General features: G+C 41.9%; 1 protein-coding gene across 7 annotated transcripts; it reads left to right on the plus strand.

The window, feature by feature from the left end:
* Window positions 1-183: 183 nt before the first annotated feature.
* LOC115365144 (gastrula zinc finger protein XlCGF57.1-like) lies at window positions 184-21,721 on the plus strand. Of its 7 annotated transcripts, XM_030059966.1 has the most exons (5): window positions 184-468; window positions 10,696-11,628; window positions 11,713-11,786; window positions 16,252-16,419; window positions 20,327-21,721. In XM_030059966.1, the coding sequence occupies exons 1-5, from the start codon at window positions 279-281 to the stop codon at window positions 20,606-20,608; spliced, it is 1,647 nt and encodes a 548-aa protein (XP_029915826.1). In that variant the 5' UTR covers window positions 184-278; the 3' UTR covers window positions 20,609-21,721. The 7 variants fall into 7 exon arrangements, with proteins under 7 accessions (XP_029915826.1, XP_029915825.1, XP_029915827.1 ...); XM_030059965.1 differs by having other exon boundaries at window positions 10,696-11,786; XM_030059967.1 differs by lacking the exon at window positions 11,713-11,786 and having other exon boundaries at window positions 10,696-11,620; window positions 16,248-16,419.
* The last annotated feature ends 2,500 nt before the right edge of the window (window positions 21,722-24,221 follow it).

Raw genomic sequence — 24,221 nt, forward strand, 5'->3', positions numbered from 1 at the left:
CAAGTGCTGAAGAAGAAGAAGAAGAAGAAGAAGAAGAAGAAGAAGAAGAAGAGACGAGCCTTGCCACTCTCCATTAACCCCCATTGTATCGAACTTGGTTGCAGTTATACCGTAATTCCACTGGGGGTGATCGCGGGCTATATTAGAGATTCTCTAGTAGTAGTAGTCGGAGCGTTTCCTGTGGTGTAACACTGTAGATATTCCGGCGTAAGTACACAAACATTCGTGTCGTTGCAGGAGTTGGCTCGTTCTTCGCTTTCTGAAAAATAGCCTACCGCATGTCTAACTCAGCAGAAATGTCTTCAGTCCAAACCTTGAGGACGTTTGTGAACCAGCGACTGACTGCGGCTGCTGAGGAGATATGTGGAGTGTTTGAACAGACTTTACTTGTGTACGAGGAGGAGATCGAGCGTCAGCGCAGACTGCTGGACGTCGTCCTGAAACCGGAGATCAGACTACACCGAATAGGTCTGTAAAATGTTCTATTGTAAGAAATCCCAACTGTCCCCTTTTCCTACGACAATATTATGAGTCCAGGTGCATAGTCAAAAATTTGATAATATATAATAGGCCTTACATCTATCACATTTCATTTTTTCCCCCAAAGATTTGAATTGGATGTAAACCATTCGTTTTAATGTGTACTGTAACGGTTGGCTATTATGTTGTATTGTTACCCTTGCCCAGGGACTACAAAGATAATAATCTATGAGCTACACAATATAAACATTGAGCACAAAAAGTTGTCTTGTCTTTTATCATTCATTAACTGAGCAAGGTCCAACTGGAAGTAAAAAAAAATAAAAAATAAATAAACCTTTGGTAGAGGGTGCTAATGCCTCATTTACTAGTATTTCAACAAGCTATCTTATTACAAAGGTCAGTCACACATAGCCACTGTTGTCCCTTTCTTTTTAAGCCCACACAGCCATAGTGGTACAGTTTTCATTAGAACATCCATGGCAGTGTAATCACAAAAAATGAACATTTGCTAGAGGGTTATAGTGCCTCGTTTACCGGTGTGTCAAGCTATCTATTTACATAAGTCACATAGCCACTGTTGTCCCTTTCTTTTTAAGCCCACATAGTCACAGAGGTGTTTTTTATTAGAAAATCAATGGAAGTAAAATCACAGAAACTAAACCTGTACTAGAGGGTGATAGTGTCTTATTTACCAGTATGTCAAGCTATCTATTTACTGTTGGACGTCACGCTCAGTCTACCAGCAATCTTTCATCTATGTGTGAGCTGAGTCCTGCATGTTCTTTAATGAAGCAATAGAAGAAGATATTTGGTCTCAAAATATCAGTTTATTTAGCCGTAGATGAATAAAGTATACAGAGTTCTGGGTCTCGATCTTCCTATCCCTGACCAACAACACAGTGTGTCAGTTCACAAAGTCTGACTGACTATCTTTCCCTGACCCAGTCTGATATACTAAACAATGTTGCATCAACATGTGAGTGTGTTCTTCTCCAGGATTGGTCCGTTGATCTGACTCCATTCTCTGCCTCGATGTGCTTGCATTCCTGTTGCTCCCCACCTGCAGCTGTTAAACTTCAGTTGTCATCCACCTACCATGACTCCCATTCTCTGAGCACAACACAGCACAGAGCACAACACAACACATCCTGTCTCTATACCCCTCAGGGGTCTCTTTACCATATATGGGGTAAACCAGGTCTTCTAAGAACATCACTTTCCTGTTCCTCTCAGGTATTTCTATTATGTGGTTATTTTTGCACATCTCTGTCTATTGCATATCTTCAGTACTTTTCCACTGTCTCTACAGTATCCTGTTATGCACAGTGTTCTCACAGCAAACTTTATTACTTAAGCATGGCCGTCCTATGGATTAATAAATGCATTACTTCTGATTAATGTATTTTACTTATTATTGCTAAGCATCAAACCATAGCATATGTCTACATTACACAGGTCACATAGCCACTGTTGTCTCTTTCTTTCCATGTCAACACACTCATAGTGGTAGAGTTTAACACTGCAGTTTGGATTAGAGCAGCGTATGGTCTTTCCAAACTCCAGTCTTCCACAAGTACAAATGTTTTCAACTTCATGATGTTCAGCTGATTCAGTTTTCTTCAGCAGTTCAGGGATGAGATGTCTTTCCACTGTTGAAGAAAAACCCTGTAGTCCAATCTAGGAGTTTGCTGTAATGGTGTGAGTTTATTGAAGTATACCGGCACACTGGTGAACTGACCGACACAGAGGGTATCTGGTACGGTGAGCTGACCAAGAGCAATGTCAGGGGAAGACTTATATACAGTGAGTACAGACGGTATGTAAATAGGCAGAGAACAAAAGGTGAGGGAAGGTATTGTAAGACAGTGATCAAGGTATTGTAAGGCAGTGGTCAGGTAGGATGTGGTACCGAATGGGAACAAAAGACATGATAAGTGTTCATGTGCATGCCCACAGGATTAAAGGCCAGGCCCAGACGACAGGATAGGCCTGTCAATTAGCAAGTCTGAATCAATCAGGAAGTCTGAGCCGCCTAAAATGTGTATTTTCCTTCCACACCACAAACACCTTGGTTTGGTCCATCAACTGTGAAATACATACTTCATCTCGTTCCACGATGAGGATGAGAAGGCCAATCTCTGTCCAGATGACAAAGTTGCAGTGTTTACTGTTGGTGACAAGCATTTGTGCTTGCACCTGGTCGTAATATTGGTTTGTGAGAACTTTTTGAGTTCTCCGTGGCTATCCAAGCAGAAAGTAGAGTCTTGGATATTAAGAATCTCAACAGGAGACAGGTCCTTGTACTTGTATGGACACTTTATTTCCAGAACTGCTTCTCCATGACTGTCACAGGTGGACATGCAGCAAGGAAGGAGTAGGGCTCATAGGTGACAAGGCCTGAGCGTTTCAGAACAAAGTTGCTGTGTAGTGTGGTCATGTGCTTACAAAACTCATCCCTCGCAGTGTTCAGTACCCCATCTTACCGAGGGAATGTGGGAGATGCTCCTGGTGTCAAACTGTATGATGGTCCGTAGAGCTGAGGCAGCATTGGTCTTTGGATTAGCAACTCGGTGGATATTGCTGGCAGTCTCTCTTCCTGTCCTCTGAGCACTCCAAAGGCTTGATTGGGACTGTGCAACTGTTGCTTTGGACAGGTTGTGAATCTGCTCCTTGGTGGGGATGGCGGCATTGATGATATCCTGTGGTGAGCAAGCATCAGCACTGGTTCATCTTGCCAGTCTATATGGGATCTGTGGATGGTCGACAGCATCCTCAGATTCTGACACAGTGTCAGTGTCACTGCTGTCCCTGGCTAAAACTGATGCAGTGGGCAGTATCTTTCTCGGCTCTGCAAGGGCTTGCCGTTGCTCCTGACAGGATAACTCTGGCATTTCCCTGCGTTTTCTCTGTTTGTGCATCAAAGCCTTGCCATGTTGTGGGTGTGAAAAATCAGCATTCTCAGCAATACAGCTTTCTATGCTTTAATGTCATATTTTTCCCACTGGCACTTAACATCAGTGCATGACACTTCTTCAGTGCTGACGTCTCTGGCGCAGCAGCAGCAATGTGACTACATGCTTCTAGTCCTGCTGCACAAGTACCGTGGGTTGCCACAATGCAGCCATTTTTATTAACGCAAACCCATGGTTTGTGTGGTGCCTCACTGACTCTCATCGCTACTGCAGCAGCGATGAAAACAACAGGACTATTTTCTGGCACATCAAGCTGTCTGATGTGGTGGACATGGCCATAGATGTAGTAATTGTAAGCCTCCAGTGACTTATATGCACGCATAGCTTCACCAGTACAAGGGCCTGTGGTGTTGATCAAATAGTTGTGAATGTCAAAATATTGGACAGGAGGCCACTTTTCTGGATCTGCAGCGTATCATCCATCATCAAGATTATATGGGTCTGGCAATGTGAGAGTCTCATGATCATATGTGAGCTTCAACTTACTTATATACCTATTGTAATCAGATTTTTCCAAATGAAGAGCATATGTAGATAGATTAGACATGATTCAAAGGGCCAATCCCATTTCTTATTTTCACCCCTACCCCTACCCCTCTTTTTCGAGTGCCACTTGCCCCTTTGCAGCAAAGTTACAAGGGGTAGGGGTTGAAATACTCCCCTATGAAATGGGACAACCCTTCATCATCGGAAACGTCATCATTAGTCATCAGTAACGTTGTTAACAGACGCGACAATTTTTTTTTTTTTTTTTGCCGGGAAATCTCAATCTCAAAATGACGTCTTCAGCTGTGGTAATCTCTCTTGCGTGGGCTACTGGCATCTTTTTGCGGTTGTCTATAGCAAATCGGAAGAATGTAAGGAGATGTTTCCGCTGCGCGTCGTGCCGCCGATAAGAACGCCCCTCAGCCGTTGTAAAATCACTGTAACCCACGGCTTCTCGGGGCTTATTGTTTAATTCGACAGCTGGGAGCGCCGGTGAATCAGCTTGAGGTATGAATGATAGACCGTAGTTTTGTTGTAGTTAGCCCAACGTTAGCCACACAACATGCTAGCCAGCTGGTGTAGTGGTGTAATGTCAAACAAACAATCGCTTACTTTATTGATTTTTGTGTTAATTGTGTGAGAAGTGTGGGAGATTTCTCGTAGCACTCGCTTTGGAGTGTGCCTCTGAAAAAACTCAGTTTGGAGGGCTATATAGCCCTAGCACTCCACCCTCCCCCTCCACCTCAACAAGAATTGGGACATCCCTACCCCTATGCGTGAACGCGCAAAACGGAGGGGTAGGGGCAAGTGGTAGGGTTAAGGGGTGAATTGGGATTGGCCCAAATTATAGGCTAAGTTTGATTGTCCTGTTGGGCTCAATGTCCTTTTCGGTATATTCCTTTCTGGAATCTGCTGTCTCTCCCTGTCTCTTCTCTGGTCTCTCTTTCCTCCAGCAACCGGCTACTTGTCTGTCCTTGCTGTCTGTCCTCTAATTAGAAGAGCATTACAAGAAGAACGTTATCACATTATTATATTATATCACTCACATTTTCTGGAATCTGCTCTGTCTCTTCCTTGCAAATCAGGCTATGTTTGTCCTTGCTGTCAGTCTAGGGCTAATAATAAGAAGAATAACATCACCACATTATGAAAGATAGAATAGAATATAAATCACCTGAATGTATTGATGTTTTGTGATAGTGTTGTTAGTATTGCTTCTCTTTAAACAAATAACATGGTGTATTTCATCTTTCTTTCACTCACATTTATGTGGACGGTCAGGTCGAGCTGTGGGCTAGACTTGGGGTATGTGGGTCCAGCTGTGGAGTTGTGGGCTAGACTCGGGGTATGTGGGTCCAGCTGTGGAGCTGTGGGCTACTCAGGGTAGACCTTTGCGGGACAGGCTAGAAATGGATACATGGTTAGGTTCAAAATGTATGACCAAATTCGACAATAATCCCCAAAATAAACATTGGTGAAGGCCTAACCCTAACCCTTGGACCTAGATGGGACATGGGCATAACGTTAGCCGAACATTTTCCTCCGGTTTGAGACCTACTAGCTGACAAAATCAGTGAATGTCCCATCTCTTTCTTTTGGACTAGGCTCCAATATTAAATAGGCAAGAAGGCTAGCTAGCTAACATTAGCTATACATAGCTGCTAACAAACAGATCTAGCAAACAAAAGTCGTATTGTAGCTAACGTTATTCACAGCAAGTTGATGGTGAAAAGTCTGCACTCAAAGCTAATTTATTATGCTCTTTATTTCATACATTTACATGTGACATACCTTACAGACCCCTCGTAGACACATTTCGATTTGAGCTCTGCCGTATGCAAACACTGCACTCCGCTTGCCTGCCACCAAGAATTCTGCCAGCTGGAAGTAGGCTAATTTTTGTCTGCACGCTGTGCTGATCAGTCGTATTCTCATGACTATTTACATTGTAGATTCTAACTGAAGGCATCAAAACTATGAATGAACACATGTGGAGTTATGTACTTAACAAAAAAAGGTGAAATAACTGAAAACATGTTTTATATTCTAGTTTCTTCAAAATAGCCACCCTTTGCTCTGATTACTGTTTTGCACACTCTTGGCATTCTCTCCATGAGCTTCAAGAGGTAGTCACCTGAAATGGTTTTCCAACAGTCTTGAAGGAGTTCCCAGAGGTGTTTAGCACTTGTTGGCCCCTTTGCCTTCACTCTGCGGTCCAGCTCACCCCAAACCATCTCGATTGGGTTCAGGTCCGGTGACTGTGGAGGCCAGGTCATCTGCCGCAGCACTCCATCACTCTCCTTCTTGGTCAAATAGCCCTTACACAGCCTGGAGGTGTGTTTGGGGTCATTGTCCTGTTGAAAAATAAATGATCGTCCAACTAAATGCAAACCGGATGGGATGGCATGTCGCTGCAGGATGCTGTGGTAGCCATGCTGGTTCAGTGTGCCTTCAATTTTGAATAAATCCCCAACAGTGTCACCAGCAAAACACCCCCACACCATCACACCTCCTCCTCCATGCTTCACAGTGGGAACCAGGCATGTGGAATCCATCCGTTCACCTTTTCTGCGTCTCACAAAGACACGGCGGTTGGAACCAAAGATCTCAAATTTGGACTCATCAGACCAAAGCACAGATTTCCACTGGTCTAATGTCCATTCCTTGTGTTTCTTGGCCCAAACAAATCTCTTCTGCTTGTTGCCTCTCCTTAGCAGTGGTTTCCTAGCAGCTCTTTGACCATGAAGGCCTGATTGGCGCAGTCTCCTCTTAACAGTTGTTCTAGAGATGGGTCTGCTGCTAGAACTCTGTGTGGCATTTATCTGGTCTTTGATCTGAGCTGCTGTTAACTTGCGATTTCTGAGGCTGGTGACTCGGATGAACTTGTCCTCAGAAGCAGAGGTGACTCTTGGTCTTCCTTTCCTGTGTCGGTCCTCATGTCTGCCAGTTTTGTTGTAGCGCTTGATGGTTTTTGCAACTCCACTTGGGGACACATTTAAAGTTTTTGCAATTTTCCGGACTGACTGACCTTCATTTCTTAAAGTAATGATGGCCACTCGTTTTTCTTTAGTTGGCTGACTGGTTCTTGCCATAACATGAATTTTAACAGTTGTCCAATAGGGCTGTCGGCTGTGTAGTAACCTGACTTCTGCACAACACAACTGATGGTCCCAACCCCATTGATAAAGCAAGAAATTCCACTAATTAACCCTGATAAGGCACACCTGTGAAGTGAAAACCATTTCAGGTGACTACCTCTTGAGGCTACGTTTACACGTAGTCGGGTATTTTGAGAAACGAATATTTCCCTCCCTCCGTTTTCCAAAATAACAGCGTGCACACAGCATCGTTTTCAAAAAAGTTTCCGTTTATATCAACCCGCATAAATACGCCGTTGAGCGCCATCATAACAACCCCAAGCCTATGGGCGGCGGGGTAGGAAGGAGAAAACCATGCAAGCCAATCAGAAGCCAAACCCGACAGCAGTCCACCCAGGTTGGACCCAAGCGATGCTGGCGGTGCCGCTGGCTGGCTCTCTGTGTTGGAGGGAGGAGACTGACCTCCGAGCCCTCATTCATCTCTGCTCCTCTATATAAAAAAGCTGCTGTAATAGAAAATGCAAACATATGGACAGAAATGTGACTGCTGCTGTGAATGCATCCATGATCATCACCATTATAGACATAATTTACGTATATCATGTCTATGATCACCATAGCCAAATGTAAACGTTGTGCGCACTTTTGGCGCATAATGTGACGCCGGCTGCCTGAAACTCTGTATTCCTCCGTTTTTCTCAGTTTACATGCAAACGCGAAACAGGAGTTTTCCTAAATCTCCACTTTTGCCGGAGTTTTTAGAAAGAATCGTTTTCAGAGGCGAATTCGCCGTTTGCGTGTAAACGAAGGGCACAAACGAAGGGAAATGTCGCCGTTTTTAAAAATACCCGTGTACGTGTAAACGTAGCCTGAAGCTCATCGAGAGAATGCCAGGAGTGTGCAAAGCAGTAATCAGAGCAAAGGGTGGCTATTTTGAAGAAACTAGAATATAAAACATGTTTTCAGTTATTTCACCTTTTTTTGTTAAGTACATAACTCCACGTGTTCATTCATAGTTTTGCTTCCTTCAGTGAGAATCTACAATGTAAATAGTCATGAAAATAAAGAAAATGCATTGATTGAGAAGGTGTGTCCAAACTTTTGGCCTGTACTGTATGTGTGTATATATATATATATATATATATATATATATATAGATAGATAGATAGATATAGATATATAGATATATATATAGATATAGATACATAGATATACATATATATAGATAGATAGATACACTATATTACCTAAAGTATTCGCTCACCCATTCAAATGATCAGAATCAGGTGTCCTAATCACTTGGCCTGGCCACAGGTGTATAAAATCAAGCACTCAGGCATGCAGACTGTGAAACAAGACATTTGTGAAAGAATGGGCCGCTCTCAGGAGCTCAGTGAATTCCAGCGTGGAACTGTCATAGGATGCCACCTGTGCAACAAATCCAGTCGTGAAATTTCCTCGCTCCTAAATATTCCACAGTCAACTGTCAGCTCTATTATAACAAAATGGAAGCGTTTGGGAACAACAGCAACTCAGCCACGAAGTGGTAGGCCACGTAAAGTGACGGAGAGGGGTCAGCGGATGCTGAAGCGCATAGTGCAAAGAGGTCGCCGACTTTCTGCACAGTCAATTGCTACAGAGCTACAAACTTCATGTGACCTTCAGATTAGCCCAAGTACAGTACGCAGAGAGCTTCATGGAATGGGTTTCCATGGCCGAGCAGCTGCAGCCAAGCCACACATCACCAAGTGCAATGCAAAGCGTCGGATGCAATGGTGTAAAGCACGCCGCCACTGGCCTCTAGAGCAGTGGAGACGCGTTCTCTGGAGTGATGAATCACGCTTTTCCATCTGGCAATCTGATGGACGAGTCTGGGTTTGGAGGTTGCCAGGAGAACGGTACATTTCAGACTGCATTGTGCCGACTGTGAAATTTGGTGGAGGAGGAATTATGGTGTGGGGTTGTTTTTCAGGAGCTGGGCTTGACCCCTTAGTTCCAGTGAAAGGAACTTTGAATGCTTCAGGATACCAAAACATTTTGGACAATTCCATGCTCCCAACCTTGTGGGAACAGTTTGGAGCGGGCCCAGAGGCGGTCCTGGCTAGTTTTGCGCCCTGGGCGAACCGTCCCCCACCCCCACCACATCAGGCCTATCATTTGTTAACATCCTATTAACTAAGAATAACACACTAGAAATTACTCATAAAGCTATATCACATATAGCTTACAAAATGTCATGTCAGTGTATAGGAAGTTATTTAGGTTACCATAGACCCACGTATAGCAAAAAAAAAATGAAAAATTCCACAGTCAGGACGTATTGTTTACCAAATCCACAGACTAACAGGCCAATGTGAACTTGCACTTGTTGTGTTGCAAACACAAACTAGCCTATGGGTGAAATTAATTCCATGACATGATGCCTAAAATTCTAGGCTAATAGTTGCTAGTTCAGCAAAACTAAAAACCAAAAAAATAAATAAATAAAAAAAAACTTCTGTGGCTAAGTGGCAACATATTAGCAAGAGGCTAATAAATAGGGTATAGGCTACTGTTTCATTACATGCACAATTAACGTCATGCATAGAGACTTGCATACCTTTATCTTTTGAACGTTTCTCCTCTCCTTCTCTCCTTCTCTTTCTGAACTGGGCACCTGATGTTTTTTTTGGCCTTTTGTCCATGACTTTTTGTTGTTGTTGTTGTTTGGCATTTTCACATAACCCAATAAATTACATGTAGCTATAAGGGGTCTATATTAATTTTATGAATGAAATACAATTTATTTGGAAGCAGCAGTTTGTGTTGTTTGGCCTGGGATCTTTCATATCAGAGGTTAGTCTATCCCTCGCCCCCCGCCCCCCTCCCCTTTGCTTTTCCTGAGACTCACAACCTGCGCACAGCCTCTGCAGTCGCAAATTGATCCCCCGCGCCCCCCTCCCCCTTGCCTTTTCTTCTGACACACACGACCTGTATACATGACTCTCAGCAGCAAGTTGACGTGATAGTAGGGGCGCACCAACCAACTTGACATGGAAATGAGCGATATTAGTGTAGAAACGATTTTTTTTTTTTTTTTTTTGCGGACGCACTTTTTTCTTTTTGGACGGCGCTTGTGCGCCCCCAAGTAGATTGCGCCCTGGGCGGTTGCCCACATTGCCCATAGCAAAAACCGTCCCTGAGCGGGCCCCTTCCTCTTCCAACATGACTGTGCACCAGTGCACAAAGCAAGGTCCATAAAGACATGGATGACAGAGTCTGGTGTGGATGAACTTGACTGGCCTGCACAGAGTCCTGACCTGAACCCGATAGAACACCTTTGGGATGAATTAGAGCGGAGACTGAGAGCCAGGCCTTCTCGACCAACATCAGTGTGTGACCTCACCAATGCGCTTTTGGAAGAATGGTCAAAAATTCCTATAAACACTCTCCTCAACCTTGTGGACAGTCTTCCCAGTAGAGTTGAAGCTGTAATAGCTGCAAAAGGTGGACTGACATCATATTGAACTCTATGGGTTAGGAATGGGATGGCACTTCAGTTCATAGTATGAGTAAAGGCAGGTGAGCGAATACTTTTGGTAATATAGTGTAGATAGATGGTGCACTCAATACATGGTCGGGGTTCCTCATGTTCCTTCACCTTTTTCTCTCCACAGATCATCCACAGCCACCTGTGTGTAAGCAGGAGCCTCTCCTTGACGAGCAGCACTGCAAGCTGGAGGACAACTCCAGTCTGAGTCTAGAGGTCCCACAGATTAAAGAGGAACAGGACGAACTCTGCACTGGTAGAGAAAGAGAGCAGCCTTTAGTGCAGGAGGAGGAGGATGTCTTCAGGTTGACTCCTGATGGAAGTGACCACAGTGACCATCAGTCTCAGCATTCAGAGCTTTGCCAGACTTGGAGTGCAGAAGAAGAAGAGCCTGTAGGCAATATCTCATTTAAATTGACTCAATCTGAAGCTGATGGAGAGGGCTCCGGAGTTTCAAACAGTGAGAGACGGTTTCGCTCTCACAGCCATCGCGTTGCTGAGAGTGAAGGTTCCAAACCATCCAGCTGTGGGAGCGCAGGATCAGCTCAGAGCACTGAGCCACAACAACAAAGCAGAGCTCCCGAGCTTGATAGCTGCAGTAAAGAGTTTTCTGACATGAAGAAGTTGCAGACTTACCCGGGAAACCACACTAGCAAAGAGTTCCTCAGATGCAGAGTTTGTGGGAAAGGATTCAAAGTTCTTTCAGTGTTTGAAGAGCATTTTAGAATCCACACAGGTGAGAAACCTTACATCTGTATCCGATGTGGGAAGGAGTTTAGGTGCTATTCAGGTTTCGCCAGACATCGCAAAACACACACAGGGGAGAAACCTCACAAATGTCTTTTGTGCAGAAAGAGATTTACTTCCAGCTACTTGTTAAAAATCCACACTGGAATCCACACAAAGCCTTTTTCCTGTGGCACTTGTGGGAAGGTTTTCTCTTTCAAAGGCAACTTGAAAAAACACATGAGGATACATACAGGAGAGAGACCATACAGCTGCACCACCTGTGATAAAAAATTTACCTGTCCCTCACACCTGAAAAGACACATGTTGATACATACAGGAGAGAAACCATACAGCTGCACCACCTGTGAGAAAAAATTTGTCTGCCGCTCAGACCTGCAAAGACACAACTCGATACATACAGTGAAGAGACCATACAGCTGCACCACCTGTGATAACACATTTACCTGCTCCTTACACCTGAAAATTCACATGTTGATACATACAGGAGAGAAACCATACAGCTGCACCACCTGTGAGAAAAAATTTATCAACCGATCAGATCTGATAAGACACACAAGGATACATACAGGAGAGAAACCATACAGCTGCACCACCTGTGATAAAAAATTTGTCTGGCACTCACACCTGAAAAGACACATGTTGACACATAAAGGAGAGACATCATAAAGATTTCTCTACAGCTCAAAACTAAAGAATCACATCGCTGTTTATAGTGGTGCTGCTAGTACCAGTATTTAAAAAAATGTTTCAGTACTTTATATACGACGTGCTACTAAATTAGAGCTTTTCCAGAGTCTGTACATGTGTGATGTGTGTACTGCTGTATGATATCTGGTTTATTCATATTTCTCTCAAAAACTTATTCCACTGAGAAGGTTGTTTATTTGCACACAGACGATTTTTTTTTGCCTTAGTCTCATAAACTTTTTCCACATATAGACAGAATTATTATTATTATTATTATTTTTCCTTTTCTCTCAGGCCATTTGGTTTTGGTTGTAGCATGAGAAACATGTCAAGTTCTGTGTCCGGAAAGGCATTTGGCAACATTGATTATGATTTTGATTTTTTTTTTTTTTTTTTTTTTTTTTTTTTTTTTAAGCCTTCTCTCTCTCACCTTCCCCAAAAATACACTTCACAGCAGTATGGTGGGCAGGATAGAAAAAACTTTGCTTAGCTTTTTGCCTGCAGCTTTAATAATTAACTTAGACCAATGTGGTGGATTTTATTATGTTTCTTATCAAATTCTGTTTATGTTTCAGAGCAAGTTAATTTTGGGTTTGTGCCATCACTTTTTTCCACAGATGTTGTGTTCACTTGCTTTATGGATTCCTTCATTGTGAATTTTCAGCAATTCAGGGGCAGAGCTCCTCTTTTCGAAAGTCTGATAAACAGCAGGGGGAGCTTGAATCTAGCATGAATTTTCAAAACACAGTTTGGAAAAGAGCTGAAAACAGCAACATGGCTTTTCTATATTCCAGTTTACGTTGGTTTATATCATTAAACCTTAAAAAGTGACCACAAAGCCCACATTTTTTCAAAATTGTTCCCAGGTTGTCAAGTTGCACAGCATGTGTTTATATTTTTTATTGTTTTTTTTTCACATTTGTCACACCAAAGTCAGGAAGGCTGTATCACTGCAAAGTAGACCAGTGTTATTGTCATTTATTAACTTCAAGTATTTTTTTTTTTTTTAAGTGAAATAAACAGGGCTGCAGTCCTGAGGAGATCTGGCCTTCACAAGTTGTCAGTTCTTAATGAATTGTTGTCATGTTTTAACTGATGACCATTAAAAACATCTAGAAAAAAAAAAAAAAAACTTTTTCTGCCTCATTCTCTCATCAGTGTATTTCATCATCTAGTAATGGTTAAAGAAAAGACGATGACTTGGATACAGAGAGGTTCCTATTTAACAAGTATGATGTGAAGCAGCCAACCCTAACCCTGTCAAAAATTGTTCAAATGTTTTGACTTATCGTGAAGAAAATTTGACTGAGCCCATCTCCCCTCAGGAATCAATAAAGTTTATCTGACTGTGATTCTAATTTGCATGATGAAATATAAGTTACAGGAAAGACAATGAAGGGAACTTACTAAGAAGTTCCCTCCTAGTTCCCAGGAAACTTGGAACTGCAAAATTTCCTTTGAAATCAGAGCAGGATCTGTGCACTCCTGATCGTCTTTTAGTTATTGCATTCCATGGTTGTCTCTCTTTTTCTAGTCTACGAAAATATGCTTTCACCCTCTTCTATCCACTTCGCTCTCCATCTAATATATGCACCATTGGCTTTGGAAATGTAAATGTTATCTAATGAGGACTGCAAAATTAAAAACTTTTGATGGTCATTCTCATTTAGAGAGGGTTTATTACATATACAGTTTATTTCTTTAATGGTTTCCAGGCCAGTCTGGGGAACTGACAAAGTTAATTCACCAATCGGAAAAACAGTCGGAGCGTTTGTGGGGAGAGGGAGACAGTAGATCATGTCATGATTCAGTGTGGGAAATATGAGGAGGAAAGAAGGAAAATGATGAGAGGCCTTCAAAAAATGGGAAGGTTGGAAATAAACATGAAGGATTTGATTGAAAGTATGGAGGGAGAAGAGGGGAGAGGGATGGTATTTGAGTTTCTAAAGGAGACCGGATTAATATGAAGATTGTGATGACGAAGAAATATTGAATAAGTACAGTAGGAGGCAGTAATGCAACATAAGGATACCAACTGCCGTTAAACACCAAAGAAGACGAAGAAGAAGTAGTCGGAGCGTTTCCTGTGCCTTCACACTGTAGATATTCCGGCGAATTACATAAACATTCGTGTCGTTGCAGGAGTTGGCTCGTTCTTCGCTTTCTGAAAAATAGCCTACCGCATGTCTAACTCAGCAGAAATGTCTGCAGTCCAAACCTTGAGGACGTTTGTGAACCAGCGACTGACTGCAGCTGCTGAGGAGATATGTGGAGTGTTTGAACAGACTTTACTTGTGTACTAGGAGGAGATCGAGCGGCAGCGCAGACTGCTGGACATCGTCCTGAAACCGGAGATCAGACTACACAGAGCAGGTGTGTAAAATGTTCTACTGTGAGAAATCCCAACTGTCCCCTTTTCCTACGACAATATTAAGAGTATAGGTGCATCTAAAAAAAAAAAAAAAAACAGAATATCATGGATTTTTTTTATTTTTTTTATTAACCTTTCCATGATATTCTAATTTCATAATTTATACCTACCTACCTATACTCCCCAGACAGGCTGTTCTCATTCAATATTCGTACAAATTCCTACGAAACGTATTGCACTATAATTCGTCTATAATCCACGTTGTGATCACGTGACCTATGCGCTGCTGGCTGGTCTTTCTGTGAAAACAAAATAAATGGCGGACATTCCTTTTATTCTCAGTGGAAAATGCAAGATTTTAAGATAGTTTATGCATTCAAATGCGTTTTGATGTGCATTTTATTCCCAAAATCTTCGTTCAGTTAATGTATATGATGTTTACTTTGTTAGTTATTCCGAAGATTCTTTCAGGTTTCTATCGTTGCTATGGTTGTTGTTATGGACGCTGTTATCGCTGTCGCTCATGTAGCTCCTGCTCGGAAGTATTTTCCTCTCTGTCACCGTGGAAATCTGGGGAGGGAAGTGTGGGCTTTTGGATGAAGGGCAGCGGATCTTGCAACCTGATCTCACAGAAATCCGTGAAATGAGCACGACCTCTTAATATCGCATTGCGTGTTCCTCGCACGGAACCTGTTTTAGTTACGTGCGGTCACCACGCAAACAGTGTCCACTGAAAGTCGATTAGGATCCCTGTCCTGGTGGACTCCCGGATTCTCGGCTTCAAAGACGTCACGCTGTGGGTGGTGGTTCATAGATCCCGGAAGTGCAAATTTAATCGATTTTCTGAAAAAAAGATCTGATTATTAGCCATAACGTTGTAACCATCCAAGGCAGACTTACCACGAGCAATGAGGTTGTGAAACGATGGCATGTGTCCACAAGTCCCGTATAACATCAACTTTATTTTAAGAAAACGCGTTTTATTTGCGATATCATATCACGGAGAAGCACTACATTACCCATAATCCCAATGTTTATCAGTGACGTGTCTGATTTGACAACTTTCAACTATGTTTCATGAGACTACGTTGCCCCAGAAAGGATTTATAACACAGAAATGCCGACCTTTCTGAAGAAATCTGTTCCTTTATGCACTCAATACATGGTTGGGGTTCCTCATGTTCCTTCACCTTTTTCTCTCCACAGATCATCCACAGCCACCTGTGTGTAAGCTGGAGCTTCTCCTTGACGAGCAGCACTGCAAGCTGGAGGACAACTCCAGTCTGAGTCTAGAGGTCCCACAGATTAAAGAGGAACAGGACGAACTCTGCACCAGTAGAGAAAGAGAGCAGCCTTTAGTGCAGGAGGAGGAGGATGTCTTCAGGTTGACTCCTGATGGAAGTGACCACAGTGACCATCAGTCTCAGCATTCAGAGCTTTGCCAGACTTGGAGTGCAGAAGAAGAAGAGCCTGTAGGCAATATCTCATTTAAATTGACTCAATCTGAAGCTGATGGAGAGGGCTCTGGAGTTTCAAACAGTGAGAGACGGTTTCGCTCTCACAGCCATCGTGTTGCTGAGAGTGAAGGTTCCAAACCATCCAGCTGTGGGAGCGCAGGATCAGCTCAGAGCACTGAGCCACAACAACAAAGCAGAGCTCCCGAGATTGATAGCTGCAGTAAAGAGTATTTTCTCGACATGAAGAAGTTGCAAACCGGGAAACCACACTGGCAAAAAGCTCCTCAGATGCAGAGTTTGTGGGAAAGGATTCAAAGTTCTTTCAGTGTTTAAAGAGCATGTTAGAACCCACACAAAGCCTTTTTCCTGTAGCACTTGTGAGAAGGTTTTCTCTTTCAAAGGCAACTTGAAAAGACACATGATGACGCATACAGGGGAGAGACCATACAGCTGCACCACCTGTGATAAAACATTTATCCGCCACTCACACCTGAAAGCACACATGATGACGCATACAGGAGAGAAACCATACAGCTGCACCACCTGTGATAAAACATTTATCCTCCACTCACTCCTGAAAAGACACATGTTGACACATAAAGGAGAGAGACCATAAAGATTTCTCTACAGCTCAAAACTAAAGAATCACATCGCTGTTTATAGTGGTGCTGCTAGTACCAGTATTTAAAAAAGTGTTTCAGTACTTTATATACGACGTGCTACTAAATTAGAGCTTTTCCAGGATCTCTACATGTGTACTGCTGTATGATATCTGATTGATTCATATTTCTATCACAAACTTATTCCACTGAGGAGCTTGTTTATTTGCATGCAGACGATTTTTTGCCTTAGTCCCATATTTTTTGTTTTTTTCACGTTTGTCACTCCAAAGTCAGAAATGCTGTATTACTGCAAAGTAGACCAGTGTTATTGTCATTTATCAACTTCTTTTTTTTTTTCTTTTTTTTTTTTAAGTGAAAAAACCAAGGCTGCAGTCCTTGGGAGATCTGGCCTTCACATGTTGTCAGTTCTTAATGAATTGTTGTCATGTTTTAACTGATGACCATTAAAAACATCTAGAAAAAACAAACTTTTTCTGTCTCATTCTCTCATCAGTGTATTTCAACATCTAGTAATGGTTAAAGAAAAGACGATGACTTGGATACAGAGAGGTTCCTATTTAACAAGTATGATGTGAAGCAGCCAAACCTAACCCTGTCAAAAATTGTTCAAATGTTTTGACATATTGTGAAGAAAATTTGACTGAGCCCATCTCCCCTCAGGAATCAATAAAGTTTATCTGACTGTGATTCTAATTTGCATGATGAAATATAAGTTACAGGAAAGACAATGAAGGGAAGAAGTTCCCTCCTAGTTCCCAGGAAACTTGGAACTGCAAAATTTCCTTTGAAATCAGAGCAGGATCTGTGCACTCCTGATCGTCTTTTAGTTATTGCATTCCATGGTTGTCTCTCTTTTTCCAGTCTACGAAAATATGCTCTCACCCTCTTCTATCCACTTCGCTCTCCATCTAATATATCCACCATTGGCTTTGGAAATGTAAATGTTATCTAATGAGGACTGCAAAATTAAAAGCTTTTGATGGTCATTCTCATTTAGAGAGGGTTTATTACATATACAGTTTATTTCTTTAATGATTTCCAGGCCAGTTTGGGGAACTGACAAAGTTAATTCACCAGTCGGAAAAACAGTCGGAGCGTTTGTGGGGAGAGGGAGACAGTAGATCATGTCATGATTCAGTGTGGGAAATATGAGGAAGAAAGAAGGAAAATGATGAGAGGCCTTCAAAAGATGGGAAGGTTGGAAATAAACATGAAGGATTTGATTGAAAGTATGGAAGGAGAAGAGGGTAGAGGGATGGTATTTGAGTTTCTAAAAGAGACCGGATTAATATGAAGATTGTGATGACGAAGAAATATTGAATAAGTACAGTAGGAGGCAGTAATGCAACATAAGGATACCAACTGCCGTTAAACACCAAAGAAGACGAAGAAGAGGAAGAAGAAGAAGTAGTCGGAGCGTTTCCTGTGCCTTCACATTGTAGATATTCCGGCGGAAGTACACAAACATTCGTGTCGTTGCAGGAGTTGGCTCGTTCTTCGCTTTCTGAAAAATAGCCTACCGCATGTCTAACTCAGCAGAAATGTCTTCAGTCCAAACTTTGAGGACGTTTGTGAACCAGCGACTGACTGCGGCTGCTGAGGAGATATGTGGAGTGTTTGAACAGACTTTACTTGTGTACGAGGAGGAGATCGAGCGGCAGCGCAGACTGCTGGACGTCGTCCTGAAACCGGAGATCAGACTACACAGAATAGGTCTGTAAAATGTTCTATTGTAAGAAATCACAACGGTCCCCTTTTCCTACGACAATATTAAGAGTATAGGTGAATCTAAAAAAAAAAAAAAAAATAGAATATCATGGAATGTTTTTTTTTTTTTTTTTTTTTTTTTTTTTTTTTTTTTTTAACCCTTTCCATGATATTCTAATTTCACAATTTATACTCTTTGTTCGAAGGGGGAGGGCGGAACAGCAGGGTCCAGACTCAGTGCTGCGGGGGCACTGGCCCCTGTTGGCCCCTCCCCAGACAGGCTGCTCTCATTCAATATTCGTACAAATTCCTACGAAAAGTATTGCACTATAATTCGTCTATAATCCACGTTGTGATCACGTGACCTATGCGCTGCAGGCTGGTCTTTCTGTGAAAACAAAATAAATGGCGGACATTCCTTTTATTCTCAGTGGAAAATGCAAGATTTTAAGATAGTTTATGCATTCAAATGCGTTTTGATAACATTTCTAGCGTGACATGTGCATTTTATTCCCAAAATCTTTGTTCAGTTAATGTATATGATGTTTACTTTGTTAGTTATTCCGAAGATTCTTTCAGGTTTCTATCGTTGCTATGGTTGTTGTTATGGACGCTGCTATCGCTGTCGCTCATGTAGCTTCCGCTCGGAAGTATTTTCCTCTCTGTCACCATGGAAATCTGGGGAGGGAAGTGTGGGCTTTTGGATGAAGGGCAGCGGATCTTGCAACCGGATCTCACAGAAATCCGTGAAATGAGCACGACCTCTTAATATCGCATTGCGTGCTCCTCGCACGGAACCTGTTTTAGTTACGTGCGGTCACCACGCAAACAGTGTCCACTGAAAGTCGATTAGGATCCCTGTCCTGGTGGACTCCCGGATTCTTGGCTTCAAAGATGTCACGCTGTGGGTGGTGGTTCATAGATCCCGGAAGTGCAAATTTAATCGATATTCTGAAAAAAAGATCTGATTATTAGCTATAACGTTGTAACCATCCAAGGCAGACTTACCACGAGCAATGAGGTTGTGAAACGATGGCATGTGTCCACAAGTCCCGTATAACATCAACTTTATTTTAAGAAAACACATTTTACTTGCGATATCATATCACGGAGAAGCACTACATTACCCATAATCCCAATGTTTATCAGCGATGTGTCTGATTTGACAACTTTCAACGACGTTTCATGAGACTACGTTGCCCCAGAACCGCCAGTGGTTTTTTCAACATGTGAAAATTCAAAATGTGAAACTTTGGTTTTAGTTTCATTAAAGTGAAATATTTCAAGCCTTTTTGTATTTATTTTGATGATTATGACTCACAGTTCATGAAAATAAAAAAATACAGTATCTCAAAATATTAGAATATTACATAAAACCAATCAAAAAAGGATTTATAACAGAAATGCCGACCTTTTTGAAGAAATCTGTTCCTTTATCCACTCAATACATGGTCGGGGTTCCTCATGTTCCTTCACCTTTTTCTCTCCACAGATCATCCACAGCCACCTGTGTGTAAGCAGGAGCCTCTCCTTGACAAGCAGCACTGCAAGCTGGAGGACAACTCCAGTCTGGGTCTAGAGGTCCCACAGATTAAAGAGGAACAGAAGGAACTCTGCACCGGTAGAGAAAGAGAGCAGCCTTTAGTGCAGGAGGAGGAGGATGTCTTCAGGTTGACTCCTGATGGAAGTGACCACAGTGACCATCAGTCTCAGCATTCAGAGCTTTGCCAGACTTGGAGTGCAGAAGAAGAAGAGCCTGTAGGCAATATCTCATTTAAAATGACTCAATCTGAAGCTGATGGAGAGGGCTCTGGAGTTTCAAACAGTGAGAGACGGCTTCGCTTTCACAGCCATCGCGTTGCTGAGAGTGAAGGTTCCAAACCATCCAGCTGTGGGAGTGCAGGATCAGCTCAGAGCACTGAGCCACAACAACAAAGCAGAGCTCCCGAACATGATAGCTGCAGTAAAGAGTTTTCCGACATGAAGAAGTTGCAAACTTACCCGGGAAACCACACTGGCAAAGAGTTCCTCAGATGCAGAGTTTGTGGGAAAGGATTCAAAGTTCTTTCAGTGTTTAAAGAGCATGTTAGAATCCACACAAAGCTTTTTTCCTGTAGCACTTGTGGGAAGGTTTTCTCTTTCAAAGGCAACTTGAAAAGACACATGATGATACATACAGGGGAGAGACCATACAGCTGCACCACCTGTGATAAAACATATACCTGTACCTCACACCTGAAAGCACATATGATGACGCATACAGGGGAGAGACCATACAGCTGCACCACCTGTGATAAAACATTTATCCGCCACTCACACCTGAAAACACACATGATGATCCATACAGGAGAGAAACCATACAGCTGCACCACCTGTGATAAAACATTTATCCTCCGCTCACTCCTGAAAAGACACATGTTGACACATAAAGGAGAGAGACCATAAAGATTTCTCTACAGCTCAAAACTAAAGAATCACATCGTTGTTTATAGTGGTGCTGCTAGTACCAGTATTTAAAAAAGTGTTTCAGTACTTTATATACGACGTGCTACTAAATTAGAGCTTTTCCAGGATCTGTACATGTGTACTGCTGTATGATATCTGGTTGATTCATATTTCTATCACAAACTTCACCCACTGAAAAGCTTGTTTATTTGCATACAGACGATTTTTTTGCCTTAGTCTCATAAACTTTTTCTCCATATGTGCATAAAATTATCTTTTTTATTCTTTTTCTCTCAGGCCATTTGGTTTTGGTTGTAGCATGAGAAACATGTCAAATTGTGTGTCCGGAAAGGCATTTGGCAACTTTGATTTTGATTTTGATTTTTTTTTTTTTTTTTTAAGCCTCCTCTCTCTCCCCTTCCCCAGAAATACACTTCACAGCAGTATGGTGGGCAGGATAGAACAAACGTTGCTTAGCTTTTTGCATGCAGCTAAATAATTAACTTAGACCAATGTGGTGGATTTTATTATGTTTCTTATCAAATTCTGTTTTTGTTTCAGAGCAAGTTAATTTTGGGTTTGTGCCATCACTTTTTTCCACAAATGTTGTGTTCACTCGCTTTATGGATTCCTTCATTGTGAATTTTCAGGAATTCAGGGGCAGAGGTCCTCTTATAGAAAGTCTGATAAACAGCAGGAGGAGCTTGAATCTAGCATGAATTTTCCAAACACAGTTTGGAAAAGAGCTGAAAACAGCAACGTGGCTTTTCTATATTCCAGTTTACGTTGGTTTATATCATTAAACCTTAAAAAGTGACCACAAAGCCCACATTTGTTTCAAAATTGTTCCCAGGTTGTCAAGTTGCACAGCATGTATTTATAATTTTTGATGGTTTTTCATGTTTGTCACACCAAAGTCAGAAATGCTGTGTCACTGTAAAGTAGACCAGTGTTATTGTCATTTATTAACTTTTTGTATTTTTATTTATTATTATTTTTTTTTTAATGTGACAAACCCAGGGCTGTAGTCCTGGGGAGATCTGGCCTTCACAAGTTGTCAGTTCTTAATGAATTGTCGTCATGTTTTAACTGATGACCATTAAAAACATCTTGGAAAAAAAAAAACTTTGCTGTGTCATTCTCTAATCAATGTATTTCAACACTTGGATACAGAGAGGTTCCTATTTAACAAGTATGACGTGAAGCAACCAACCCTAACCCTGTCCAACATTGTTCAAATGTTTTGACTTATAGCGAAAACCAAAACAGGAAAATGCAAACAAAAATGTGGGTAAAGCTTAGTTAAAACGGTATCATTATGGCCCAGGATGCAGCCTAACACAACCTTCTGATTTCACCGCTGAGCACAACTTCAGCTGGTGGAATCATCTGGTAAAGTGTTTAGTTGGAAAGAAAATGTGCTACTCTTGTGTCAGAATGGCATAGGATTGAGTTAACTATCAATGACTTTCATTCATAGTTTTGTTCTAAAGACAATAAAAAAATCCTTAAGATATACTGTTGTAGGTCAAAGAGATCTTTTTGCCATTGTTTAATCTCAAATCCTGAAATGAGTGTGTCATTTGTGGTGACATGTAGAGATGTAATGATATAAACCAATATTAATCAGCAGTGTTCATGTTGCATGTGTTCAGGTCTTTTCCCTTTTCCAAACTTTGTTGCCAAAGCCCATATTGGACTTCAGCTCCTCCTGCTTCTTGTCCTCAGAAGCACTCCGCCCCTGAATTCCTCGAGATTCACACTGGAGGAATCCATGAAGCAAGTGAACACAACAACTGAGGAAAGTGGTGGCACTAAATAAAAAATGCCCCAGTTTGAGTCAAAAAAGAGAACATGATAAAAAAAAAAAAAAAACAACACAGCAGAGTTGGTCCACCTGAAGTATTAAGCTGCAGGCAAGACAGCTAAGCAAAGTTTGTGCTTCACAAAATCTGCATCTGAGAGTTTTTTTTTTTTTTTTTTGGTCGATGTGGGCTCTCAGGAGAGTTTTAAACTCTTCCTGCAGCCGTCACACTAACAAGCTGTTTTGTTCTGTTGGCTCGGTACTCTGAGTTAAACCTGCACTCCCACAGCCTTCTCTCTCAGCTTCAGGATGGTTCCTCTTTAGTTTGTGGGACCTTGACCCAGAGTTGCTCTATTGGTTGCAGGGTTGCTGTGCAAGGAGAAGCCCCTCCTACACACAGATGGGTATGGGGTTGGACAAAGGAAGCACTCAAAATTGGTCTCTTTAACTTGAAATCACATGCATGATGCATTGTGGCTGAGTCACCATACTTGAAGGATGCTTTCATTGGACAGTCTTGACAGAATTTGTGAAAATGTGGGTCTGAGGTGTACTTACTGGAACAGTGGGACCATGTCAGCATGGTGTCCGGCATGGTGCTCTAGAAAGTTGTCAGCAGATGGGAATACATTTTATTGTTCACCTGCCTGCTTGTTTTGAATGCTTTTGTGTTGCTGTTCAGTTGCAGCCTGCACCACACTCCCTTTTTTTAAAAAAAAAAACAAAAAAAAACAGTCACACTGAAAATGGTGATTGTGTGGACCAGCATGAACTTTGACTTTGTTGTTTCCAGATGTGTGCTGAAAACACAGCGCACAGGAATATCCCAGCGTCAAACTCAACACATCTCATATGTGCCACTGCCATCTACAGGATTGTTGGTGCATAGCACAGAACCTTTGTCAAACAAAATAGTTTGTTTTCCTGCACAAACCTGGATCTGATTTCACTCATCTGTGTGAAAAATAACTGTCACAAAACAGTCAGTGCTACCTATTCATATGAATTAAATAATTCCTTAAGATGAAGATGAGCTCCTGAGGGTGCACGTTGCTTCTCTCCTTACCGGCCTTTGGCGTCGACATGTACAGCTTCTCATGGCACACCCTCCTCTATCTCTCTTTCCTTAACTGCGGTAAGAAATATGTTTGATATTCAGACTTCCCAAGGAAATCCATTTGGATGAGGATGATGCAGTATGAAAACAGGCAGCATATTTGAAATCAGCAGTTTTCTTGCAGTGCCAGTAACAGCTGATGACATGAGAGCCTATCGGTGCAGCTGCAACCAAGGGGCAGCGGCAGAGTGCAGGAAGGGTTTGGGCCACAGTAAGAAAACATTCAGGTGTCTAGACTTTTTAGCTGCATTTAAAGTAGATTTTGTGCACATGTTTTGCAGCAATCAACATGGAGCAACAGTACTTGTATAAACCTACCGCACTAAACCGTATAGTTGGTTTTTGGTAGATTAAAGTAAACACATCTGGGTGTAAATGTTGTTTTTAGTGGATTAATTAACAGATCATATATATAGCATTAAACAGTACATAAGTAGATTTTGGAGCAGCTCAAGACCCAGTGTATGAATTTTCAGGTATTAAGTTTTGGAGAACCCTTCCCCACAGGAACTACATCATCGTCTCTCCTGTGTGTGTGTCCTCAAGTGCCCCTTTGTCATTATGCTTTGAGCAAAAGCTTTCTCACAAATGCTGCACCTAAAATATCTTTTCACCTGCACCGAAAAGGCTTTTCCAGATCTGCTGCTGCCGCTTCTCACATACACTATTTCCTATTGTTGTAACAAAGTCCA

Source organism: Myripristis murdjan, chromosome 9 (assembly GCF_902150065.1).
Source record: "Myripristis murdjan chromosome 9, fMyrMur1.1, whole genome shotgun sequence".
NCBI lineage: Eukaryota > Metazoa > Chordata > Actinopteri > Holocentriformes > Holocentridae > Myripristis > Myripristis murdjan.

Coding starts and splice junctions, on each gene's coding strand:
- LOC115365144 (XM_030059965.1), top strand. CDS start 279: ATGTCTAACTCAGCAGAAATGTCTTCAGTCCAAACCTTGAGGACGTTT. Junction 469..10,695: donor GATCAGACTACACCGAATAG/GTCTGTAAAATG, acceptor TTCTCTCCACAG/ATCATCCACAGCCACCTGTG. Junction 11,787..16,251: donor CCTTACACCTGAAAATTCAC/ATGTTGATACAT, acceptor TTGAAAAGACAC/ATGATGACGCATACAGGGGA.